Here is a 27,645-nt window from a genome sequence, read left to right as displayed (position 1 = left end):
CGATTGCCCTGCACAATGGGGAATTTAGTGTTGGTGTAATTTGTATGTGGAAGTGGGTTTATTGTGTATCTTTGTGGGAGTTGATTTTCTGTGATTAGATTATTGTTTACAGACGGGCGCTCCATTGAGACTTGCTGCCTGCTAGGTTTGGTTGAGGGGAAGGAGAGGGGAAGGTTTGGTTGACAGCAAGTGATTGGCTGTGCTGTTCCTCAAGCGGCAGGTGCGCGAGTCTTGACCGAGTGTCCGTCAGTTTAAAAACATCCAGTGGCGATCGCTCTGGGCGACTGCAATGCCATACTTCAGAGGGGAGCTGCGTATACTCAGGAAGAGAGCATCTGCTCTGCAGGAACGGGAGCTACACAACCCTGCAACTGCAAGCAGTGCTTGTGAAGGCAATGCCCAGCCAAGGCCGTGTGAAGCAGCAGGAGTCGTCATCTGAACACCGGCTCATCAGTAGATTAGTTTAGGGGATAGTAATCCCATGTAATGTACAGCGAGGGTTATGTAGTGTAGCCGGTTCCTGGAGCGGGACGCCTCGTTTATAAGGCTAGCACTCGCCCTGTGTGTACCTTTTATTTGTAGTTTTTATACTGTGTTTTATTTTTCCTTTTGCACAGCTTGCTGTATTTGTCCTCTGTGTGTTACCATGGCTGGCAACATCACATGACCCTTTTGTTTACTTTCTGTTTTGTGAATAAATCCTGCGCGCCTGTGCTGGCGTTTTCAACTCCACCTTCCCATGTCTGTGATGCTTAAACAGTGGTTACCCACACACGGGAGACGAGCGCCCTGTCACACGGACATACACATACGATTTACAGCGGAAGAGTATTTAACATTTTAAATGCAAAATGGGTCAAACTGACCTGCATGGCGGTTCTACTGTTAAATGACTACAGTGAAAGGAATTTGATGCAACTTGAATTTTTATTGATTTCATTTTTACAACAATAGATTCATTTTGCTCACCATAATTAAAGAAGTAAGAATATTTTAACAAGCATTTTCTATTGTACTTTGTAAAGAGAAATTGTGCCCTTTATCAGAAAGGCAAGGAACACCACAAAAGATGAAGAAATTCATCAGGTGAATAAGCTGTTACTTGGCAGAAAAAGGGTCCATTTCTGCACGGAAATCTGACAGGTTTTTGCCCACGGATTTGGCTGCACTTTCCCCCTACAGAAAGAAAAAAGAAAATGATGAATCCAAACTGCAGTTAAAATGAAATCCAAACTGCAGTTAAAATGACTTCAGCACCTGCCACGTGTTTGTTTGCTAGCTTTGTTTCTGACTATTTTGAACATCTAAAGGCCTGGAAGTTTCCAATTGTAAATCCAAGTGAATCTAAATTCAGATCAGATCGACGGTCATGACATAGACTACATGTTATGGAAATATACAGTCAGTAAAAAGGTCATGTTTCAAGTTAAGGCTTAAATTATACAGTATATCCCTGCAGAGTGGTTTAGTAAATAGACAGATATTCATGTCCCATAACAAGGCATTCATGTGTTACAGTATTGAAAAAACAAAAAGGCATTTTGTTGTATTTGCAGAAACCTTATAAAATGTAGAACCTTCATTGGGTAAATACGGCTATATGGGGGCATAATTAGTTTCGGGAGTTAAATAATACATTATTCTGCTTATTGACCATGACAGGCATTAATACATTATCTAAAAATAAATACATAAAAACATGAACAAATATTACCTCGGGAGATATTTCCTTGCCGTACCGTATTTGTGTAGCAAAGTGTTGACAGTTCTTTCCAAAGGGATCATACTTTATTTTGGTACCAATCATTTTGTCCATGTCTGCTTTCATCTGCTCAGGACTTCTTGGTTCATTATGTTTGTCCAGTTCTTTGTACACAGAGTAGGCACTTTTTCCAGCCACCTTGTTAAGTTCTTCCTTCACCAATTTAGAAGTAATGGCCAAAGGCTTGCTGTTGGACTCTCCTATATAATAATTGTAATGTTGGTATATGAGCATTACATTATGAGAAAAAAATCAATAGACACTGGGAGAAAGCATCTAGGATATTCAAGTTCTAATGATTCCCAACAAGTTTAAAACATGTAAATATAACAAATATATCAATTATGCCATAAAAGAAATGAGAAAAATCAATATAAAACACAGCATACTGCTATTTAGATCATATAGCTGAAGACAAACAAACCAAAACACACGTTCTACCTCCTGAAACGTTGACAACGTAATGTTTTCCATGTTCCTGTCCGTAATAAACCCCCCAGTGATGATAGAGTCCACGGCTAAAGGAGATTATGTCTCCCACATTAAATTTCTGTGGGAAAAAATAAACAGCTATGGTTATGAGAAAAGATAAGACACACCGAATACAAAGTGTGGATAATGCATTGTGTGGCCACGAAGAGCTAAACAAGATCAACTAAAAGTTGGAGACAAAGATAGTTGATAGTTGTATATTTGAACACAATTCCTGTATTTCAAGAAAGCATAGTACCATTACTTACCGGGTTTTCCTTAGACATCTTGGCAGCGTCTCTCTGTAGATTAACTGAATAGAAACGAACAGAAATTCAAGTTTTGGTTTTAGTTTTTATGACAGAATTTGTTCAAACAAAATAGGAAGTGCAACTCTCCACCTAAATGTCTCTCCAGAAGCGATTAGGGGGTGATTCATACTAGCTGTCAAAGCCACATGTACTTTGTTAGTATTACAGTTCAGTTTCTTTCTAATGCAGTTAATGACATCATCATAATCATCATCATAAACTCACCCTAGTGTAATTCCTTCTTTCCTGAAGCACTGTTATGTTTGTAACATAACGTCAGTCTTTTATATATGCCCTGCTTTTGGGGAAGTTATTGCCCCTTGGGAACTTATTTGCATACAGTCTAACTGCAGAAATACAAAGGAAACCAAAGGAGAATGACAAATGTTTTTGATCAGTTTCATTACACAACAATGTAGGTTTTGCTCAAGTTCATGTTGAAACTGACAAATGGAGAAAATAAAACGTGTCCAGCAGGTTTCGATGCTTCTATAAATCACCCAGAGAGCTGGGAAAATTGTTCAACTGATCCAATTAAGACAATAACTAGCGTGCTAGCAAGTATAAAGGCTTCCAAAGAAAACATGGTTCAATCATCACAAATAAATCGCTGATACAGCTCGCTACGTTTCCTATAATTAGTTAGTTAATGGGCTATTAAGTTGTATCGCGTACAGAGCACAATCTCACGCTGAAGCGCACTGATCTGTGTTGGATACAGCTGACTGTCAATTCCGGCAAAAATCTTGGAATCGTGGGTTAGCAGCCAATTGAAATGTGGTTCTGATACAAACAGTATTATAACTGGTCTGTAGTCTGGCTGAAGACAGAAACGCAGTACTGTGACTGCAACGCTGAAAGCCATGGATGAAACAAGGCTGGCATGGTTTAAAGGTTACTGTTATAAACAGTTACTGATACACTGATTTCTGTATAGGGCATAATGTAATGGAGAAGTTTAAGAACACGGATCTGTTGCCATTGCATAGTTTCTAACGGGGGATGATCCCGTGGTCAGTACGCAGCTCCCTACTGAACGAGTACGCAAGTTAAATACCAATTGCAACCAACTTGGCCGCTGAAGTTAGTCCCCAGCTACTAAAAAAAAGGTCTGAATTGCAACGAACCCAAAAAATAACTGCTGCTGCCCTCTAGAGCAGGGGTGCACAATTCCGGTCCTGGAGGGCCGGTGTCCCTCCTGGCTTTTGTTCCAACCTTGCCCTAAATTACTTAATTGGACCAATTATTACCAATTATTGGTCTAATTAAGTAATTTAGAACACAGTTGGAACAAAAGCCAGGAGGGATCCGGCCCTCCAGGACCGGAATTGTGCACCCCTGCTCTAGAGGATACTAAGTACGAGACTAAAGTAGTCTAATCCTTTCTATAGACTAACGATTTATAGCACCGTACTAAGTGGAACAAATGTGAAAACCCCCAAAATGTATTTTTGTAACTGAACAATTCATAATCGCAAATCCACGTACCTATATTTTACATATAAAAAGACATATTTACTTGTATATAATTTTTTACATATATATATAAGGGATGCCATTACAATATATTCGTGTAGCGTTGTAATGAGTTTCGTGATATTATAACAATACTGAAAACAATACCCCCACACTGATCAAATCACTTCCACAGCGAAAAAATGATCTAACGCCAAAATATTACAATTACAGTTGAGAGAATTTATTAAAACTATCATGAAATAATTGATAATATATTTAAAGCCGTACAGTAAATATGTATTACCCACATGGAACGGAATTGCAATATTTAATATGAGTAATATATATATATATATATATTTATGTGATATATAACATATGTATACTTGTCTCAAAGTATGTTTTTAGTAGCCAATGCTACATATTAGTAAGCTGTAGCATGCATGGGGTAGTGGTCAGGACTGGTAGGTGATGCAACACAAGAATATTGATTCACTCATAAGGGGTCGCGGCTCTCTTGTATAGCGGATCGGCGCTGTACTGGAGGTGCCGGGTTCAATCTGTGCATTGCATTTTCATTTATTTTTCTTTTTTAATATATATATATATATATATTGAATTCAATGTTTAGACTACATACAACACCAAACAATTTGGTCGGTGCTTGCGGGGGGAGGTCTCATTGGGTCAATTGCAACGAACTTGCAAAGTTATTACTGTAATAAAGCCTAAGAGATGTCTCGTCATGTTTTAATAATAATCTCTTTCTGCAATGCGCACATTCTGCAGGCTACTTATCTGCCATTACAGTATTTCTGATGATCACATCACTGAAACACAAAATAATCCCAATGCAAATGTATATCATGTAAACACATATAATCTACAGTACTATACAATAGTGTCGAAGCATTTCAAAGAAATAATTACAATGTGCCCCACACTGTACCGCCCCTTTGTTTTTTCTGCTTCTTGTCGGCGCTCTCAGCTCCGCTCCTTTGAGTCAGTATTGTGTGTTTGTATGCATTTGTTGTAGAATTTGCTGTTTTGTTATTGTCTATTTTTGTTTCATGAGACGAGATGCTAACTGTATTCAGCGACTGAACCTATTTTTTACTGTGCTCTACTAAGTCAACTCGCTGCCCATACGGAAAGGAAATATGTTTAATATATGAAATGTATATATGAAAGAATTTTTATATATGAATAATACATTTTTGAACTTGTAACATATAAAAATACATGGCTCACCGATTTAATTATAATGTTAGGGATTTTGATGAAGACACATTTGAAGAAAATGGAGACATGGATTCGAGAAGTTATGTAGGAGAATGGAGGTCAGGGAAGAAAACCCCGCGTGGAGGCAGTCCTGTGTGACTGCGAGGTCCACAATGTCAGGTATGTCTTTCATTAATGATACATTGTGTGAGGTTTTTTTCAAGCTAATTTATTACTTGCACTGAAAGAACATTTGCAGCCGTTTTATGTTTGTTTTTTTACTTTTGTGTGCGTGTACACCAAAAGAATCTGACCTGAAAGTAAATGAGGAGGACCGAACTGAGAACAAAACGCCAGCCTCTAAAGATTCATAATGCGGAATAAGATACATGGATGATTTGTCAAGTGACTCCGAACCAATCCAGGTAACTTTACACAAATGATTTCCAAATGGTAGCTGATGGCGACTGTGCCTTGTGTAACATTGAGTTAGAGCATTAAACTAAGTACATTTTGAAAAGCCTGGGCTGTACCCTTCTGTTTTGGTTTCAGCGCAAAGTGAGACATTTCCTGTTTTTAGGTTTTATTATGATTATAACGTTATTTGTGTTTATTTTATTTAACCTTTATTTAGTCAGGTATGTTAAGTGAGAACTTTTATTTTTCATTAATGACCTGGGAACATACCTAAAGCTAATTGATTCTCTATTGCTCTGACGTTTGCTGAAAAGCCAATACTGTAAAGTATGGGGAGACATTCCAATGTCATGAGTGAAATATGATTGCTTACATTTAGCTATAGAATTGTTTTGTAGTGATAGTTATTTGTGAATTGCAAGTTTGCATTTTGTATGTAATGTTTTTGTTTACAAAATGTTGAAATGTGGTTTAATTTTTATTTTGAAATGTTGTTGAACAATGTAATCTTTTAGCAAAATAAAGATATCTGCTAAGCAAGACAGATGTGACAACATTTGGAAAAAGCTGAAGGCAGCACGTGAGGAAGTAGATGGTGAAGTAGACCAACTTATGGCCGTGGAATAGTTGAAAAACTGGAGGAAGAAAACAATTCACTCAAGCACAAGGTAAGTAGAAATGCAAGAACAAGTTGAGCCCTCTAGCATTATTACACCTTTTTATACAAGTAATTAACACTGCCGTTGCCAAGATTGCATTAGTCACAATATAAGATATAGAAAGTAACTTACTCTATCTTCTAGAATGTCTGTAGTTCATCTGACATATACAAGCATACCCTTGAAATGCTCATTTAAATATTATACTAATAGTTTAATGAACTTTAATAAACTTGTGAAAAGATGTATGTGTGGTTTCTCATTCTGTAAAGATGTCTCATTTAAAATAGCACAATTACAATTAAGTAAGATGGCCCCCTAAGAGAAACTTTGCAGATTAAAGCAGGGAACATGGGGGCCCAATTTCAAAACTGTATATGAACTTTGGTAAAAAAAAAAAAAAAAAAAAGTGGATTTCTATCTGTTCATGAAATTGTTTTTTTTTTCTTACTTTTTTAGCAATACTCCAAAAACTCGAGTGCTTGAACAGAAATCATGTGTGCAAATCTATTCCTGATTCTGATTTAGTCACGTTATGGAACGCCTAACCGTTCCACTGGGAATTCAACAGAAGCCTCAGCTGCTTCAATATCTGTATTATCAGCACCTGTGCTGCCTCCTCCCATGAAAGCTGCTGGAAAGGTAAAACTTATCTGTTTAATCTTCATTGTGAAAAATTAAATTTGAAGACTGAAATAACTGACATTTGTTTTAATTTCTACCTCAATTTCAGTTTCAATACACTTTGCAAAATCTATTGTCCTCATACATTGTGTTCCATATATTAATCCACCCTGGAAAAAGTGTGACTTGAAACTACACTACAGTTTTAGTAAAGTCTGATAAAGAATGGGCAGATATGACCAGATGAGCACATGGAAAAATTCAACTTATTACTATTATTGCACTTAAAATGTACTGAGTACATTTCGTAAAGTATTGCACTCCCAGAAAAGGATAGGATTGTCTATGTAACTGCACTATTGCAATTCAGGCAGACCACCTTCAGTTTATGTGACCCTTCGAGCAAATTCCACTTGGATATAAACACTGCCAATGTTGCAGCTTCACTATACTGCCAAATTTGTATTTCTGAGGTGGGATAAAATGCTTTTGTCCTTAAGGTTTAGCTGTAAGTTTGACATTCAGTATGCAAATTGACAGGTAATTCGGAGGAGCATTCTGTGATTCTTGAAATTTTAGTCTACCACATTTGCGTGGAAGGGTTGTTCTAACAGTGTGTTGATTAAAATGGGTTTTACTTCAGGTTCATTTTTTTTTCTATTTTTATTTTTACAGGTGGAAATCCATCCAGGAAGCAATGTTTTTGTTGAGGAATTGTCTTGGACTCTAACAAATAAAGCAACTTCCTGTTCTTCATTTGTACGCTCTCTAACGCTGGCTGTGTTTGACGTTGAGACGCTTGTCAGAAGCAATCTTCGTGGAGGCTGTAACAAGCAGCAGCAAGATGGGGAGAGAAGATGCGCTTGACTCTACTAAAGATCATGCTGTATACGGTAATCCTGATTTTTATTTAAAAAGGTACTGTTTTTAACATGTATCGCCAATCGTGGCTATACAAACTGATCTCTTGTTGATGGACCATTTGCAGAGGTGTCAGCCCCCACCCCCCAAATTTTGTGAACAAAGGCTTGCATGAAGTAATGTATGGTACTGTGGGATTGGAGATGATGTAGTTTTAGTATCTTGCTTCATTTAGGCATGGTTTTTAGTTTTAAAATCCAGTGTTTAGATATTTGGCTAACCATCTATTAATGATGCTAATCTGCAAACAACTTATGCTTTGTGTGTGTATTCCAAATGCAACAAAGTCAGATTGGTTCAACAATCAACAGAAAAATCTCTGAACTAAGACACAAACTCAGAAAACAAAATACGGATAAGTCTTCTGACTAGGTACTAATTTCAAAAAGCAAATTTGTAAATCTGACCCACAGAGCCTTTGTCTTTTTTTGAGCCAATTGAGTCCTTAATCACACAGGCCTATTGAATTCTTAAATTCAATTACTGTACTTGCTTGGTGAGACACTGCTTGACTTAAATGTGGAAATCTGTTAGTAATTGGCATACACCATGTAGCAAGATGGTTTTGAACTGCAGAACTGTTGTAATAACCGCATGTCTAGAGTGTAAGATTTGGCTCATGGGGGGGAAAATGGCTCCAGTTCTGATGAGTTTGTTGGGGATCATAGATGGACTGCAATCTTCAAGTCTCTTCATAAATTTTAGATTGGGTTTAAGTCAGGACTTTGACTGGCCCATCCAGAACATTTAATTCTCTTGTTGTTCAACCACTTCACGTCATTGTCCTGCTGAAATGTGAATTTCTTCCCTAGTTTCAGAGTCTTGGCTGACTCAAACAGGTTTTCCTCAAGGATTTGCCTGTACTTTGCACCATACATTCTCCCCTCTATCCTGACAAGCTTCCCCATCCCTGCTGAAGAGAAGAATCCCCATAACATGATGCTGCCACCACCATGCTTGTCAGTTGGGATGGTGTTGACTGGGTGATGTGCAGTGTTGGCCTTGCACCAGACGTAACGTTTGGAATTTAGACTGAAAAGTTCAAACTGTCTCGTCTGACCACAAAACCTTTATCCACATGTCTGCAGTATCATCTCCATGCTTTTTCACAAACTCCATATGTGCTTTAAGATGATGCTTTTTGAGTAATGGCTTCTTTCTTGCCACCCGTCCATACAGGCCAGCTTTGTGTAGGGACCATCTTATTGTTGATGTGTGAACACTGACTCCCATCTGAGACTCAGAACTTTGCAGATCTCTCAAGGTCGTTGGCTTCAGAGTGACATACCAAACCAGTTTCCTGCTTTCCCAGCTGCTCAGTTTTGGGAGGGTGACCTGATCTGGGTGGTATGATGCATCTTCCACTTCTTAATGATGGACTTCATTGTGCTGAGAGGAATAATCAGCGTCTTTGAAATGTTCTTGTACCCTTCTCCTGCTCTGTGCTTCTCTACCACTTTATCACTGACTTGTTTTGGTCTTTATCGTTGCTTTGTTGGATCACTATGTGAGTTCCAGCTTAAGTCTTTATATACCCGAGGGAAATTATGTACATGTTAAACCACTTTTGAGTACACACCGGCTGAAAACATTTCATTAATTTTGTGACCTTTCAAACAAATCACTTGCTCCTGAGCTGATTTGGGGCTGCAGTAGAAAAGGGGTTGAATACTTATGCAACTAAGATTAATCTGTTTTTCTCTGCAAGTCTTATTTATATGCTATTCTTTTTTATATATGATATTTTTTAACTTTATCAATGTGGAGTAGTTTGTGTAGGTTCTACATGTAAAGTCTAATTTGAAAGCGCCGTGGAGTACACTCAGGTTCCAAACATTGTTATGGGACACACTCCTGCCTATTGGTAGGTGTCACTGAGGTCTATCAAAGCTGCCAATAGGCCCCCTCCCCCCAGTGACCCCCTCGGTCCCGCCTCCCGAGGGTACTTAACCGTCACGCCGGGGAGGTTCGTTCTCTTTCGCGTTGAAACCGTGATGTCGACCGATGCGACCTCGCAGTTGATGGCCATCGTCTCTTTCAGGGAACCAGGTTTACGGTAGGTAAAATGACGTTCCCTTTCAATTCAAAGATGGCCACCAAACATCGATATGGGAAACGTGTACTAGAGCCATCGCGAGGGAGAAAAGAACGGCAGCATATGAGGGCGCCAGGTCCTGCCTGACCAAGGTCAGCAACATGAGCGTGCAATCTCAAGGACCCTAGTGGCCACAGAGGGCAATGAGGGATCGACCACATTCAGACGGTAGCCCAGCTAGCCGCATCACAAATCTCAGCCATGGAGGCACCTCGGAAGAGGGCCCATGACGTAGCCACACCTCTCGTGGAATGTGCGGCTATCCGCCCAGGTGGGGGTAAGCCAGCACCATCATACGCAGTCGAGACTGTGTCCGCAATCCAATGCGACAGCCGCTGCTTGGCTGTCCCAGGGTCCGTGATCCATGGCAGAAGAAGAGCTGGTCAGACTGACGCAGCGCTCTCATCCTATCCACATAACATCTCAATGCCTGAACTGGGCAGAGAAGGTTCAACTTCTTATCCTCCTCCGACACAAACGATGGAGGATGAAAGGACTCCATTTCCACGGACTGATTCAGGTGGAAGGCTGTAACACCTTGGGGAGAAAAGCAGAGTTTGCACGCAGTGACACTCTGCTATCATCATCCCAAATATGCATACAGGAGCTATGCACAGACATCGCCTGCAGCTCACTCACCTGCTTTGCAGAGGTGATAGCAAGGAGGAAGGCTGTCTTCATGGACAGGTGCTTCAACTCGATGGAGTATATAGGCTCAAACTGGGCCTGCGTGAGAGCCTCCAGTACAATCTCAAGGCTCCTTTCGGGGAGAGTGGCCCTCCTAGGAGGGTGCAATTGCTGAGCGCCTCGGAGAAACCAGGTAGCCAAAAAATGCGCGCCCGGGGACACTGAGTCAATGGGGGCATGGCAAGCAGAAATAGCCGCTAGGTAAACCTTCAGAAACTGCAAGATGGCAGTCATGGGATAGGAGATTGGATCATGACCATTAGTCGGCACCAATCTTGAAAACATTTCCAGTTATAGGCATAGAATGACCTAGTGGAATGCACCCTAGCATTCTGCAACGTACCCATGACTGTGTCAGACAGCCCTAAGGCTGACCAGCGGTCCCTTTCAGGGGCCAGACCCATAGCTGGAGCCTGCCCGGCTCCGGGTGTCAGTGTTCCTCTCGCCTGACTGAGAAGATCCTGGTGAAGCGGGATCTCCCAGGACGGGACGTTCAATAGCTGGCACAGGGATGAAAACCAGATTCTCCTGGGCCACTAGGAGAACTGACGCCTTCTCCGACCGGACCTTCTCGAGAAAGGCCGGGAGCAATGGCAGAGGTGGGAACGTGTAAAGGAGGAGAGGACGGAGCAAGCGAGAGCGCGAGGAGTTTAAAAAATATAGGAACAGTGAAGGCGATTACCCAGCCTGACCTATATGGTTTAGTGATCGTGACTATTTTGTGTGGCTGCTTTGTTTTTGTTTGAATAGTTTATTTTTGTTGTTCAAAATAAAATGGTGCAAGCGCAATTACACCATACCTGCAGTGTCTGTGTTTTTGTTCCTGGCCCATTCTATATTTTTATTGAATTAAGGGTTTAAGTAATTGAGAGCAGCTCATCAGTTGGAAGAAAAACCAGCAGACACACAGCAGGGGGTCCCCAGGACCAGGATTGAGAACCACCGATGTACACAGAACTGCTATACTGGCTGTGCCTAACAAGTTGTATAGCAGCTCTGCTGTGCACATGCTCTATAGGAGCTCTGCTGTGTAGAACACTATCGCAGCTCTGCTGTGCACAACACTCTGTATAGCAGCTCTGCTGTGTAGAACACTATCGCAGCTCTGCTGTGCACAACACTCTGTATAGCAGCTCTGCTGTGTAGAACACTATCGCAGCTCTGCTGTGCACAACACTCTGTATAGCAGCTCTGCTGTGTAGAACACTATAGCAGCTCTGCTGTGCACAACACTCTGTATAGCAGCTCTGCTGGTATTTTATATTGCACTGTCACAAAGACGGCCAGAGTGGGTGGCGTCAGACCAGAAGCAGGAAGGAATACAGAGAGACTTGGGGTTTTGGTATAGCTGAGCGCGTGATCGCACTCAGCATTTAATAAACAGAACAGAAAATAAAAAGGTTGTAACAAAAACACAGGACACGGCACTTGTAGCCAAAATAAACAGACAGACAAAACGGACTAACACTAAACAAACGGTGCACGGAGAGACAAACAAACACGGTGAGAACAAACACTTTACGTTTACGATTTTACTTTGCTTTTCTTTCTCCTTCTCCTTCTCTCTCTCTCTCTCCCGTTCTCCTCTTCCGAACACCCAACCCCGAGTGACAGAAACGTGCATCTATATATACTGTTGTGCTGGGATTCAATTACTAATTAATTACTCACTTGAATCCCAGCACGTGAATTCATTACGTGAAACCCCGTGTTCACATATTATATTTTAAATGCACGTGCGTGATGTGCAATCCCGTGCCTAAATACAAATATACAATTTAAACACACGTGAAACACAGACCCGTTTATATCCCGTGTACCAATCTATACACCAACATTAACATACTCACCATACATACAACAAAGAACACACAAATGCACACAGGGGCGGGGCACTTTGCCACATGCACCCTTAAAGAAACTTGCACCAGTCCATTCTCTTCTTTCGATTACAACTTGGTTTTGGCACAGTCCCAGTTTGAATCTTTTCAATAAAGCAAGCGGTATCTCTTTACATTTAAACGATGTTCTGATTTCTACTCAGCAGCAGGTAGGTTGGAGCAATGTGTGGAAAGAAACTTTCTTCTTGAATCCTGATTTTACACGCCTTCTACTTTCTCAACTCTGCTTCTGTGACCTTCCACACTTCCTTCCATTCATGAATGTCTTAAAGACAGTCTCTATCTTACTTGAGTAAATGTAAACAAACTGGAATATCAATAAAAATTGCACACAAGTTGTAGCTACTTTAACATTAACTTTTAGTTTCTAGTAATTACTTTAAACTAAATTACATTAAAATAATTAAAATCAATCAAACTCAGTTCCTGGAGGGCCAATGCTGCAGTGTCTCTGCTGGTATATATATCAAATACAAAACTGAAAGATCATAATTGGTTAAGTCTCCACCCCCCTGAGTTAATACTTGGTGGAAGCACCTTTGGCAGCAATTACAGCTGTGAGTCTGTTGGGATAGGTCTACCAACTTTGCACACACCTAGATTTGACCATTCTTCTTTACAAAACTGTCCAAGCTCTGTCAAGTTCCTTGGGGATTGTTGATGAACAGCAATCTTCAGGTCATGCCACAAATTTTCGATTGGATTTAGGTCGGGGCTCTGACTGGGCCACTCAAGGACATTTACCTTTTTGTTCCTTAGCCACTCCAGTGTAGCTTTGGCTGTATGCTTTGGGTCATTGTCATGCTGAAAGATGAACTTCCATCCCAGTTTCAGCTTTCTTACAGAGGGCAACAGGTTTTCCTCAAGGACTTCTCTGTACTTTGCTCCATTCATTTTTCCCTTCAATCCTGACAAGTGCCCCAGTCCCTGCTGATGAGAAACATCCCCATAACATGATGCTGCCACCACCATGCTTCACAGTAGGGATGGTGTTCTTTGGTTGATGCACCGTGTTAGGTTTGCACCAAAAATAACGCTTTGCATTTAGGCCAAAAAGTTCAATTTTAATAGCAGACTTCTGAGATAGTGATCAGTATTCATAAATCATTTTACACCAATTCGCAATTAGCAACACTTTCTAAAAAGAATAAATGTGCTTGTACTGCTATGCAGTAAACTGTCATAAAGACTGTTCAACATTTTACTTCAGCATGTGCTGGATCACAAAGGCAGTTTTCGCCACAGTCAGCTGAGCAGTGTGTCCTATCAAACAAACCGTACAGTGCATATAAATGAATGAAAAGTGACAAAACGTATGTGTGTTAACTTGAATTTGTATTTTATTTAATATGTAAAAAGTGTCGGTAATTTCGAATTGATATTAAACCCTTGATGAGTGTTGGCCAGTATCTCGGAATTGTGACCAAACCAAACCCCGATCCAATGTTCATGTGGAAATATCGGCCGGTCCCACAACGCATTTTTCTATCCCAAAGCCAAACGAGGCATTTAGAACATGCAAATGGAGGAGACTCCTTCTCTGCCCCGCCCCCTCTCTCCCTCTCTCGTTGCTCCAGCTAGGAGTTCACATTCAGCTTCCTTAGATTATATAGCGCCATTCTTTACTAACTTTTACAAATGAGCTTATTGGAGGCTTCGTGTTTTTAAGATGGTTCAGGTGCAGTCCGGGCAGACTGACTGGCTGTTAAAGAAATCACATGGATTGCTTTTTAATGCTAAATGTGTATCTGGTATTATAAGTATTATCTACAGTTAATAACTCAGCTATATTCATATTCAGAATGTAATACAGTATTAAGACAGGGTCCAGTATTAGAAATCAGTGTTCATTGGCCATTCCCATACATTCTCTATATGTTTCCACATTGTGGTTGCAATCCACAGGCACAAGGGGCTCAGTGATGTTAACAACTAGAGCCCACAATTAACCAATATATTTAATGGAAAGAAATGGTTCATGTCTTTATTTCTCATAGCTGCTTCTGTGTGTGTACACCAGTGCTATTTATTGTGAGTAATTATCCGTCTTGTCTAAGAATTTGCAGATTATAATTAAAAAAAAAATTAAAAAAAGATATTTGAGAGAGTGCCCGGCGATGAGGGCTCTACCGTGATAGTTGACCGCGACGGGAGTTATATTATCAGCCGTGACGCTGTGACTGAAGCAGCACCGATGCAGCGAGTTTTTCGCAGATAAATAGTCTGTGTTTTGTGTGTCAATATTTATATTTTCTGCCCTCTTCTTCAGAACGAAATGTTCAAACACTAACGCTATACCCCTGGTAATGTTTTTTAGAAGTATATCAGGTTAATTCAAGTTGAGCGCTGTTGTCACAAACAGATCCACAATGGCGTAGTCATGCGCGCAGTTTCTCAGCTTTCTCTTCGTTAGTCTCGGAAGGGTCAGGGCGTGTGAACTTGTTTTTGGTAAATACAGCACAGGGGAGCAGAAAGGTCATTCTTTACGAGTAAACTTCCAGGTAGTAACTTCTGCTATTTCTACCACATGCTTTTATTTAGTTTCTCTTAAACTGTATTATTGTCTCCTATTCTTTATCCAGGACAGTATTCCTCCCTGCTGTCCAGCGGCACAGATTTAGAATCTTCCTCAGACTGCGCTGCGAACTAAACCAGGCAACAGAGCCGCGTCCACAGCAGCAGAAGAGTCACCAGCAATGAGACACGCCAAGGAGTGCGCTGCTCTGTGAGACTCGAGGGGACGCGTTATCAAAGCGCTTCCTCCAGCCTTTAATTAACTGCTATTGATTTAAAAAAGGACAAAACATCATGTTAATGTTACAACATGAAAAAATAAACACACTGAGAGCGCTGAAGAGGGCTTGAAATGCAGTGTATCACTCAGCTGTGTGGTTCTAGTTTTGTAAAATGAACAGGTGGTTTACCTCTTTAAAATAAATAGGAGTTAATTAAAGACTGGCATAAAAGCTTTGAAAAGATGTCCTGAGGCGTCTTATTGTGATTAAAAAGCGTCCCATTCCACAAGAAAACCCTGAGAGGTGTTAGAAAACTAAAGCTCTTTGAATGAAATGCTTTTTATTATATGAATAACTACCCAGTGGAGTGACAGAGCAGGTTAATAAACTAAATGTATTGAATGAATAATGAAATCAGATCATATCTGTCAGAGAGTGAGCGGTTTGTATTAAACAGTCCAGTTACAATACCCTTTAAAAGGGTTAAGAAAGTTTAACCTGAGAAATCATTTCAATTAACTGAAAAGGATGAAAGAAAGCTAAAGAAGGGCTGATTTCTTAAGTTGTTGTAAAAAGTCATTCTCTTTTGTATTGTTTAATTAATAAAAAGGTATCACCAATATAAACCTTGTTCACACACATTGAATGAAAGCAGTGAAGCAGCACAGCAGATCTGCACGCTGGGTAGAAGGGCATCACTGGTATGCAGAGCAGAGAAAGACCAGCAAAAGCAACAGGACCAGCTTGCATTGTAGATATTTCAAATGATAATTATTCACTGTATTGAAGAAGACTGGCCCCTCCCCCTGCATAGATGTGTTCTACCTGTTTGCTCATGTTATTGTATATGTATTAATCACTGTTTCTTTCTAATCTCATTCACATGGATTGTCTTTATTCTGTATTAGATGTGTACTGTCTGTTTTCTCATATTATTGGATATGTATTAATCACTGTTTCTAATCTCATACACATGGATTGTCTTTATTCTGCATTAGATGTGTACTGTCTGTTTGCTTATGTTATTGTATATGTATTAATCACTGTTTCTTTCTAATCTCATTCACATGGATTGTCTTTATTCTGTATTAGATGTGTACTGTCTGTTTTCTCATGTTATTGGATATGTATTAATCACTGTTTCTAATCTCATTCACATGGATTGTCTTTATTCTGTATTAGATGAGTTCTACCTGTTTGCTCATGTTATTGTATATGTATTAATCACTGTTTCTAATCTCATTCACATGGATTGTCTTTATTCTGTATTAGATGTGTTCTACCTGTTTGCTCATGTTATTGTATATGTATTAATCACTGTTTCTTTCTTTCTAATCTCATTCACATGGATTGTCTTTATTCTGTATTAGATGAGTTCTACCTGTTTTCTCATGTTATTGTATATGTATTAATCACTGTTTCTAATCTCATTCACATGGATTGTCTTTATTCTGTATTAGATGTGTTCTACCTGTTTGCTCATATTATTGGATATGTATTAATCACTGTTTCTAATCTCATACACATGGATTGTCTTTATTCTGTATTAGATGTGTTCTACCTGTTTTCTCATATTATTGTATATGTATTAATCACTGTTTCTTTCTTTCTAATCTCATTCACATGGATTGTCTTTATTCTGTATTAGATGAGTTCTACCTGTTTTCTCATATTATTGTATATGTATTAATCACTGTTTCTTTCTTTCTAATCTCATTCACATGGATTGTCTTTATTCTGTATTAGATGTGTTCTACCTGTTTGCTCATGTTATTGTATATGTATTAATCACTGTTTCTTTCTAATCTCATTCACATGGATTGTCTTTATTCTGTATTAGATGTGTTCTACCTGTTTTCTCATATTATTGTATATGTATTAATCACTGTTTCTTTCTTTCTAATCTCATTCACATGGATTGTCTTTATTCTGTATTAGAAGTGTACTGTCTGTTTTCTCATATTATTGGATATGTATTAATCACTGTTTCTTTCTAATCTCATACACATGGATTGTCTTTATTCTGTATTAGATGTGTTCTACCTGTTTGCTCATGTTATTGTATATGTATTAATCACTGTTTCTAATCTCATTCACATGGATTGTCTTTATTCTGTATTAGATATGTACTGCCTGTTTGCTCATGTTATTGTATATGTATTAATCACTGTTTCTTTCTAATCTCATTCACATGGATTGTCTTTATTCTGTATTAGATATGTACTGCCTGTTTGCTCATGTTATTGGATATGTATTAATCACTGTTTCTTTCTAATCTCATACACATGGATTGTCTTTATTCTGTATTAGATATGCACTCTGTTTTCTCATGTTATTGTATATGTGTGTGTGTGGGATTTGTTCTTCACATCTGATCCCTCCTCATTTCATTGTCCAGTGAATTCTCATCCTCAGCAGTTTCATTTCTATACACTTTATAAACTCATCTTCCAGATTCTTTTTTCAGTGCAGGGCAAGAAACCGGAATAAGATCTTCATGTCTTTAGTTTCTTTACCCATGAATGATATGTTTTGATATATAATGTATTCCTTCCCCTAACCCTAACCAACACATTTTTAAACAAAATCTACATGATCTCTACTCCCTGTCATGCAGTTTGACCAAAGACATAAAAGCCTGGTTATTGATTTAGATGCAACAAGAAACAATACTGCTGTGTTTAATTTTTGCACAAACTGGATTCATTCTGAAAACCGAGTCGTGAGAAAAATTAAAATCAATAGAAGGATTTTACATGGAGTGCAGATGAGGCACTATTAAGGGGGTGCAGAACTCAGCTCTCGCTATTCCTTATCCAATGCTGCCATAGTGTGGTCATTTAGTAGAACTGTTGGTTTTAATAAAACTACTTTTTTTTTTTTATCTGAACACAGCTCAGTGACAAGCCATTGCTCTGCTGTTTGCAATGGGGAGTACAGGTAGTGATATTCAACAATTACTTTATTCTTTCTTTCTTTCTAGACATCCTTATCCAGGGCGACTTACACTTGTTACAAGTTCTCACAGTACAAAGCATCACATTAGAAAATATCACATTAGAGAACACCACAATACAAGAGCAGTTATAAAAGAACAATAAGAGCAATTCAAGAAAGAGCAAAACAAAGCACACAGAGTAAATTATAAGAGCGAATTCGATAAGAGCAGCTAAACCTGATAGTAACTATTTGCTTATACGAGTCCATTAAGAACACGTAGCAAGCATGATAAATGCATGAGAATGATTTCAAATAAGTGCAATTACACAAAACTGTATTATTTATACACACAGTACTCTCCTGCTTATCCTGTAAATATTCATTTTGCTGTATTTTAAGAATGTATCTGAAATGTCTGTTTTTGCACAGAGGTTAAGGTTAATTTGAGTCATTTCAAAAGGACAACTGAGCTGTGTTCAGATTATATATATATATATATATATATATATATATATATATATATATATATATATATATATATATCTCACAGAGCCAGCTGCCCAGCGTTTCGATATGTTGTACATGTCTTTCTCAAGGGAGCCTGTATATATAATACATGGATGAAGGCTAGATTTGCATCCCGAGCCATTCCAAAAAAACGCATAATAACACAGCAGTGACGTCAAAAAGTGATCATTCCTCTAGAGGAAAATTCGATTGCTCGAGAACATCACTTTCAATTCAAACACAAAATGACTCGTTTTCAATCACTCTCGACAACAACCACAGTACAGAAATGTTCATTAATTATCAACAAAATGAGAATATGTTCCAAAAAAATGATGTAAAGCTGGTACATTCATATCTCACAAACTGGAGAGGAACGGGAAATTAAAACAAGGTAAAGGCAATCATCCAAATAAAGCTGAAGCGCTAACGGATAACGAGACAGAACGTCTGTACAGCCCTGAAACACGACGCTTAAAAAAACACCCGACTGTACCGCTGAACCTCGTCTTCTTTAATATCAGCATCACAAGGGGATCCGTGGATTATAAAAAATAACAGAGGCGCCTCTTCAGCGAGTTACATGGAAAGAATGCCGTCTCGCGTTTCTGTGACATCTTAACAATAAAACACAGTAGTTGTATTGAACCGGCTGTTCTACTAAAGGGCCACACGATGGCAGCATTGGATAAGGAATAGCGAGAGCTGCGTTGCAAATCTGTTTGTGCCTCGCAAAACTGCCTGCGCATTCACTACCAATATAGCAACTGCACACAACAGCCAAGCGAGACTGCAGACATTTGCGAATTGTTAAAAAATATGCTATATTCCAATGTCGCTCAACTGCTTTGTGCCATTTTGGAATATCTCTCATTTTGTGCCAAAGCACTATTTTTTCTGCGAGGCACAAATTTAGCGAGGGGATTGCGCGAAGATCGAAGATCTGCTTTCCACTACCTTTCAATTAAAATATAACATCGTATTTTTCTCTACTAATATAACAAACTATGGGTTATTACTTTATATGAATTATCATGTTGTGCACGAATATAAGAATTGTTTTTTTCTGTAGTGGTGTACACTGTTCTTTCAAACAGCATTTACCTATAATCGTTTGCGCAATGTATTTTAATACCAAATATATACACTATTGCAGTTTTGTTACAGGATACATTAGTTTATTTCAAATGTAATCACACTTTTAAATATAGGCTGCCCCTGTTTTCATTTACATCCCAAATTCCGGGCCGCTTTGCTTTTGATAATGTCCCAAATTCTGGGCCGATTTGGTTTGCAGATAATGTCTCAAATTCCGGGCCGCTCTGATAACGTCCCAAATTCTGTATTTTCGAATTCAGCCCAGTTTTTGGGATATTCTGCTCAGCTGACAACCGAGTTTCTAAGTCATGCATGCGCAGTTTACCATAAACTGGATCGTGAATTCATTTGAGAGTAACCCTGAGTACATGAATCAAAGCTAATGTATGTTTTACTCTTCCAAGAAAACTTTTTTTCTTGTGAAGAAACATAAATAAAATGTAAATGTTAAAGTATTTCTTATTACAATGAAGAAACTTGAAATATACATGAACATGAATTAAAGCAGACGTTTTCCTTTATTAAAGGCTAATATTAAAACACTTTTGAGAAGGAACATTGTATTCCAAAACAAACAAACAAAAAAAAAGACATTTCATTTGCTTATATAATGCCCATCAGTATATAGATCTGCGTAGGGGTTTATCAGAGCTTCTGGGTTTAAGAGACTTTCAACAACTTCAAATAAATCTTATTGTATTGTATTAGTCAACATTTCCCTTATCTATTCCTGATAGTTTATACTCTAGGCCAGAGTGTTTCAATCTTATTTTGAAACTGTACCCCTTCTACCTGGAGGTTTCAGCTCAGGTACCCCTTTACAATTTTCATTCAACTGAACGGTACCTCAGTTACAATAAAATGGAGAATAATCTGATGACCCCCCCCCCCCCCCCATATTTATTTAATAAATAATTTAATGTCACAACAGTTTAGGTACAAACTGCTGGTTTAGGACAGAATAACAAACAGTAGCTTTAATTCTTAAACCTTTTAATTACAAGTATTTGGATGCACAGAATTAAAAAGACAAATATTTGGTATCTCTTTGGAAACAGTCGTATTTGCTTTATATTCGGCAACGTTAGTATGAATAATACACAATAGTGTGCAATGGAGAGGTTTTTTTTTTTTTTAGGGTAACATTTACTTCCCATCTCCGTATAATTGTGTGACATTGAAAATGTTTACCTCAAGATAAAACCTCAAGATTGTGATCCCAAAACACTTCACATGGACTTAATCGGTGCTCCTGTTGCATGAATACACTATAATATGCGCATGTTTCAGGTCTTATATATAATGCACATTTTTCACACAAATCCTCACCAACGAACTCGCTAGTACTCTCTTTAGATGCACAACAGTCTTAGCTAAAGAAATTGGGTTCCTTTAAGTTCGTACGACCGCCATTTGCCGAGCCTTACCCCGATGGTGTTTTTATAATGGGATTTGCCATAGGGAGGGGGTGGTCTCTTATCGTACCTCATATCTCCACGACCCCTGGGGCAACGAAGTAGGGAGCAATCTCTTCATGTGCACATGACTCTCAGCTAAAGAAAATCACCGACCACGGGTTCCTACGCAACCCCGGCGCCAGATGGCTGGCTTCGCCCCAAAGGTGTTTTATAATGGGATTTCCCCATAGACATTTTTCAGGGTGCTATATCTCGGGTTTCGAGGGTCCCCGAGACTTGAAAATTGGTACGGTGGGTCCAAAATGTGAAAAATTTCCAAAAATGACCCTTCTCAGGGTCATATATCAATGATCCCGTGGCCTAGAAGCCGGGTTGACCTTCCTAGAGTCATGTCTGTGGTCCCTCTTTCAAAGGGAGCCATCCGTTTTCAAATGCTACATTTTCAACAATTTTCCATTCCTCTATCTTGTTTATTTATGATGATATATAAACTCAGTTTAAAGGCAGAAGTGTTTTAAAATAGTTATTTTGTTTCAATGATGTGTTTGCTTTTCTAAAAACGCAGAACACTGATAACAGTTTTAATTCAGGGTAGGGTAGAATTCTCTATCTAAAGCTATACTGCCAACAGTGCTGATAATGAATCAAGAACACATAGAAAGAACTGGACCTGGTCACACAATTCCTTCTCAGCATTTTAATGAAGAAACTTGTTTAATTGCATTAATAGATGGAAGGCATGGTAGGCTAATGAAAAATAAAGCAGCAATGTTCACATGACTGTAATATACCATGTACTATTGGATCATTCATGACTCAAAACCCTTCATCTTAAAATCATGCAGATAACATTAACAAAGAAGTCTGGTGTCGATCGCAAGGTGTGTCTTTAGTGTTAATAATAAGATTTTTATACCATCTCCATTTCTTTTAGTTATTTACAATTATTTGATAAGCGATACATTATATTGTATAGGATCTGATCCCTTTTCATGTATGTTTGAGTATTTTACTTTTGAAGGAATCCAGAAGATTTTTTTTAATTTACTGTGACCAATTATTTTTCTATTTTCTCCCCTCCCAGTTTGAATTATTGCACCGCTTCACAAAGACTCCCTTAGTGTCAGTGAAGAGGCCAAGAGGATAATGCAGGTTCCCTCCAGCCTCCACTCTCTGAACAGTGTTTCCCTTTTACACCAGCCAGTATCATGCCAGAGAAACTCTTTCCAGGAGTCAATCTCCTGACTATAGAGGGAGAGGCTGGCTTCAGATCTGAAACTATTCAGCCCTGTGCACCACCGCGAGACAGTGTCCAGCCCTGGCAGAACAACCCTCCCCTCCAATTCACATCATCCATACGACTCCCCCTCTAGTTCTCTACATTTCTTAGTCCGTTTGTCTTTAAAATAACCTTTACAGTGTTACAGGAATAAATGAAGACATTTAATCAACTTACCTGTTGGGTGGCTTTTTGAATTCCTGATTCGGAGCTGCACAAGCTGGTAGGGAAAACAAGAGCATTAGTGAAGGTTCAGCTGACTCTTAAATGACTTCACTGTGCTGTGTGGAGCATCCTGAGGAGTGTACACTCTGCTGGTCTTTCATGACTGGACTGCTGTCTATACCTCTGTCTGTCTCTCTTTATCTCTGTCTTGGACTGCTGTCTATACCTCCGTCTCTGTCTCTTTAGTAGAAGGATGTTAATATTTCATGGTAACACAGACATTCACTGAATTATTGTTCAGTCATGTATTTGGACTATTGCTGTACCCTTTGTTCTTTACAATGACTAGAAGAGCTCTGATTACTGTAACAAAACTTGTACGACTGCCATGAATCAATTAGAATTAGTAACAAACGTATTTACATATCCTGCATTGTGCTACAAAGCAATTCAACACACACCTGGATATTAAATGCTCAAAATATTTTCTAAAGCAGAAACATTCCATCATCACATACAATAAAATCTGCAGTATCAAGAATACTTACAGGACAATTGCGAGCAACAAGTTGCTGTAGTTTCTTCAGAAGAGATATGCTACCTGTTAACAGCTAGTTAAACAGATGACTGCCAGGGAATGTGTGCTTCCTTAAATAATCCTCTCATGTGGGCGTGTAGATCTGCAAAATACACCCATCTACCAATACAGGGGGGGGGGGGCAGTGCTAGTAATTACAATGTATCCTCCCTCATTTCAACAACAGGTATCGCCATTGTCTTAACTATGTTTAAAAAATAAAACTGTTGAATTAAAATGACATTCCTAACTTTGTTCCCCCTCGTAACTGTGTTTGCATTGCGGCTGGTACGAGGCTCTGTTTCATGTTTCGTCACTGAATAAATTAGATTTTTTTTTTAATTAATGTGTTTATTGTTTTTTAAAGATTTCAGTTTGCATAACTGAGTCACTAGCACCACATGTGTCAATTCTACACATTAGTTGGTTGCAGAACATTGACGCAAAAGTGTTTCTGAAAGGCCAATAATGTGAACGAGGTTGGTTGGTCACTTGCCATCTTTAAAATAATTGTAATTGTAAAATGAAAGAATAGAACACAAACACCCACAGCAAACATTTCTTTCTTTTTTTTCTTAATTTCAGTGCTTTCAAGACTTTAGCTTTCCTTTTCAGGAACTTTGAGGTGGAGTTCCTCTGTCAAAGAGGTTATGCAGCATATTTTGCAGAATGTGATTAAGTGGCTGCAAGACTCCCCAGATAAGGCAGCGCTCACCAACAGTTGCCGGTTATCTTAATCAGGGCCGCAGCCAGGAATTTTGGGGCCTGGGACAGGTCCTATGAGAAGCTCCCCAGTCATTCGGTCCATCTTGCTCGTTTGGTTGTTAGTAGCTTAATGATCTCAGAATCTCATCAAGCAGCTTCTTGAAGGATCCCAGGGTGTCAGCTTCAACAACATTACTGGGGAGTTGGTTCCAGACCCTCACAATTCTCTGTGTAAAAAAATGCCTCCTATTTTCTGTTCTGAATGCCCCTTTATCTAATTTCTATTTGTGACCCCTGGTCCTTGTTTCTTTTTTCAGGTCGAAAAAGTCCTCTGGGTTGACACTGTTAATACCTCTTAGAATTTTGAATGCTTCAATCAGATCTTGTTGGCCTTTTTTTATAGCTTCCCCACATTGTCTAGATGAAGACATTTCTGAGTCAACATAAACTCCTAGGTCTTTATCATAGATTCCTTCTTCAATTTCAGTATCTCCCATATGATATTTATAATGCACATTTTTATTGCCTGTGTGCAGTACCTTACACTTTTCTCTATTAAATGTCATTTGCCATGTGTCTGCCCAGTTCTGAATGCTGATAGACTCCAACAGAATGTTGACGGACTGCACGAGGATCGCTGCTGTGTATTATGATCTAGTACAGGTGTAGTACGCTCAAAACTACTAGTCACTTTCAAAACACTCAGGTCACGTTCGTAACACTCTACTAGTCACTTTCAAAACACTCAGGTCACGTTCGTAACACTCTACTAGTCACTTTCAAAACACTCAGGTCACGTTCGTAACACTCTACTAGTCACTTTCAATACAGTCAGGTCACATTCATAGCACTCTACTAGTCACTTTCAAAACACTCAGGTCACGTTCGTAACACTCTACTAGTCACTTTCAAAACACTCAGGTCACGTTCGTAACACTCTACTAGTCACTTTCAATACAGTCAGGTCACATTCATAGCACTCTACTAGTCACTTTCAAAACACTCAGGTCACGTTCGTAACACTCTACTTCTATGCTCAAAACACTCTCAAGTACTTTCAAAACACTCTCAAGTACTTTCAAAACACTCTCAAGCTCAAAACACTTTACTGTACATTAAGTTAAAAGCATTTACATATATGTTTACAGTTATGTTATTACATTTGTATTTCCCCAAACGTTTTTCAGCTAAAGCTAACTGAAAAATACCAAAATGAAATATATACACGTGTCACAAAGACGGCCGGAGTGGGTGACGTCCGACCAGATACAGGAAAATAAACAAAGAGAGAGGTGGAGTTTGATGGAGCTGAGCGAATGGTCTCAATCAGCATTTAATGAATGAATAGACAGACAGAAAATAAACGGTTGTAACAATACAAAGACAGGACACGGCACATTCGCCAAAATAAATAGACAAACAAAACGGACTACACAGACAAACACGGTGAGCTTCTATTTTTCTTACAATTATCACAATTACCTCCATCTCCAATCCCGTTCTCCACTCACCGAACACACAACCCTGAGAGGGTGAAAACATGCTGCTTTTATGCAGCTGTACTGAGACTCGACTGCTAATCAATCATTCAATTGGAGTTGCGGTACAACTGCACGTGAATTAATAAAGTGCAATTCCCCGTGCTCACATATTATTACTTTTTACCTGCACGTGAAGTGCTGTGCAATCCTCGTGACAAAATACAAATATACATTTTAAACACTCGTGTTACACAGACCCGTTTATATCCTGTGTACCAATGACTGTATACCAACATTAACACACAACACGCAACATATAGCAGAAAATACACACAGGGGCAGGCACTTCGTCACATATACCCCCCCCCCCCCGTGCAAAGCACACATGGCCTCAATGGCCACCTCCCCCCCTAAAATCCCAAAAGTCTCGCTCAAAGTCCTGGGCCAAGAACAGGGACTTTAAGGGGTTGATGGGCGGCAATGTTGCCAGTAGCCAGGCTGCTACTGGCCATGCTGTCAGCAGACGTGCTGACAGTGGGGCAAATCTCTCCTCCCACTGTACCACTGGCCGCGGAAATGCTGCCAATGGTGCGGCTGTCAGCAGACGTGCTGACAGCTCCCAGACTGACTCCTTTAGCCGGGGCAAGTCCAGCAGCGGAAAAGCTGCTGGGGTTGGTGGTCTCCAGACCTCCCCCAAGATCTCCGGCAGCGAAACTGCTGTGGGGGAAGGTGGTCTCCTGACCTCTCCCCCCTTTATAGCCGGCAGCTCCCTCTGGGGGGACTCCAGCCCCCAGAACTCCTGCAGCAAAACTGCTGTGGGGGAAGGTGGACTCCTGACCTCTCCCCCCTTTTTCATAGCCAGCAGCTCCCTCTGGTGGGGCTCCAGCCACACTGACCCCTGCGGCCAAGCAGAGCTGACTGCAACCCCTGGCGAAGCAGTTCCAGTGACCCCAGGCGATGCGGAGTGGCTGGCAACCCCAGGCGATGCGATGCGGCTGGCAACCCCAGGCGATGCGATGTGGCTGGCAACCCCAGGCGATGCGGAGCGGCTGACAACCCCAGGCGATGCAGAGCGGCTGGCAACCCCAGCAGATGCCAGGCAGGCATCCTTGGGCGAAGCGAGGCAGGGAGTCAGGACAAGCTGGGGTGCAGGTTTTGGCCCTCTTCTCGGCCACTGCGGCCAGGCGGTTCTTCCCCATGCTTTCCTCAGCAGCCTATGCAAGGGCTGCTGAGGACCACCAGCATCTAGTCCTGGTCCTTCTGGTGAAGGGAGAGGCAGCTCCTGCTCCTCTCCCCCTGATGGTGATGGAGGCAGAGGCAGCTCCAGCTCCTCTCCTCGTGATGGTGGGGAAAGTGATACCAGCAGGCATTCATCCTCTGCTGGTGGGGGAAGTGATACCAGCAGGTATTCATCCTCTGCTGGTGGGGGAAGTGGTACCAGCAGGCATTCATCCTCTGCTGGTGGGGGAAGTGGTACCAGCAGGCATTCCTCCTCTGCTGGTGGACAGGGACCCAGCAGGCATTCACCCTCTGCTGGTGGACAGGGACCCAGCAGGCATTCACCCTCTGCTGGTGGAGGTGGCGGAGGCAGAGGCAGCTCCTGCTGCTCTGCTCCTGGCGGTGGAGGTGGCGGAGGCAGAGGCAGCTCCTGCTGCTCTGCTCCTGGCGGTGGAGGTGGCGGAGGCGTGTAGTGTCCTGCCGGTGAAGGTGGCGGAGGCCCTCAAACAAACCAAAATAACATGCCTAGCTCTTTTCCGGGCCTAACTGACTTTCTTCTTTGTCCCTCACTACACAGAGAAACAAACAAACAAACAAACAAACAAACACGGCTTGAGTCTGTAGTCAAGTATTTCCCCCATTCACCAACAGGGTAGTATGGATTTGTGTAAGGTGAGTGGAGACTCAGTCGCGCCACGTGCGCTTCAGTCATTCAGTTCTTTTCTTGCTTTTCCCTATTTCAGTTCCCTCTTCATTCCTTTTACTTCAGGTCCGAGCGGTTTGCCCCCAGGTGAGTATCAGGACACTTTGGGTGGAACCGCTCCAAAAGGTCAGACGCTTCCTACATGGCCGAGATGTCCGATCAAAAACTCCCGGGTGTGAAGAGGGCGGAATTTCTGGTTTCCCCACAGAAATAGTGTTCAACAAATAAAGTTTTTTTTGTATGTTGTTTGTTTTTTACGTTTCTCACGAGCGTGTGGTTACTTTTATAATAA

General features: G+C 40.2%; 1 protein-coding gene across 1 annotated transcript; it reads right to left on the bottom strand.

The window, feature by feature from the left end:
* Positions 1 to 908: 908 nt before the first annotated feature.
* On the bottom strand, positions 909 to 23,311 carry LOC117409858 (phospholipase A and acyltransferase 4-like). The gene is made up of 6 exons (XM_034016198.3): positions 23,218 to 23,311; positions 22,682 to 22,724; positions 2,503 to 2,546; positions 2,204 to 2,312; positions 1,715 to 1,962; positions 909 to 1,176 (listed from the first exon to the last, which is right to left on the bottom strand). Exons 3-6 carry the CDS (start codon positions 2,518 to 2,520, stop codon positions 1,099 to 1,101), a joined length of 453 nt encoding a protein of 150 aa, XP_033872089.3. The 5' UTR covers positions 2,521 to 2,546; positions 22,682 to 22,724; positions 23,218 to 23,311; the 3' UTR covers positions 909 to 1,098.
* Positions 23,312 to 27,645: the final 4,334 nt, after the last annotated feature.

This window comes from Acipenser ruthenus, chromosome 45, assembly GCF_902713425.1.
Source record: "Acipenser ruthenus chromosome 45, fAciRut3.2 maternal haplotype, whole genome shotgun sequence".
Taxonomy (NCBI): domain Eukaryota; kingdom Metazoa; phylum Chordata; class Actinopteri; order Acipenseriformes; family Acipenseridae; genus Acipenser; species Acipenser ruthenus.
This window is presented reverse-complemented; position numbering and strand designations above follow the sequence as displayed.

Bases quoted from the DNA above. Each gene is read 5' to 3' on its own strand.
- LOC117409858 (XM_034016198.3), bottom strand. The intron at 1,963-2,203 runs GTAGAACGTGTG...ATTATTATATAG, and splicing joins CGTTGTCAACGTTTCAGGAG to GAGAGTCCAACAGCAAGCCT. The intron at 1,177-1,714 runs GTAATATTTGTT...TTCTTTCTGTAG, and splicing joins GCAAGGAAATATCTCCCGAG to GGGGAAAGTGCAGCCAAATC.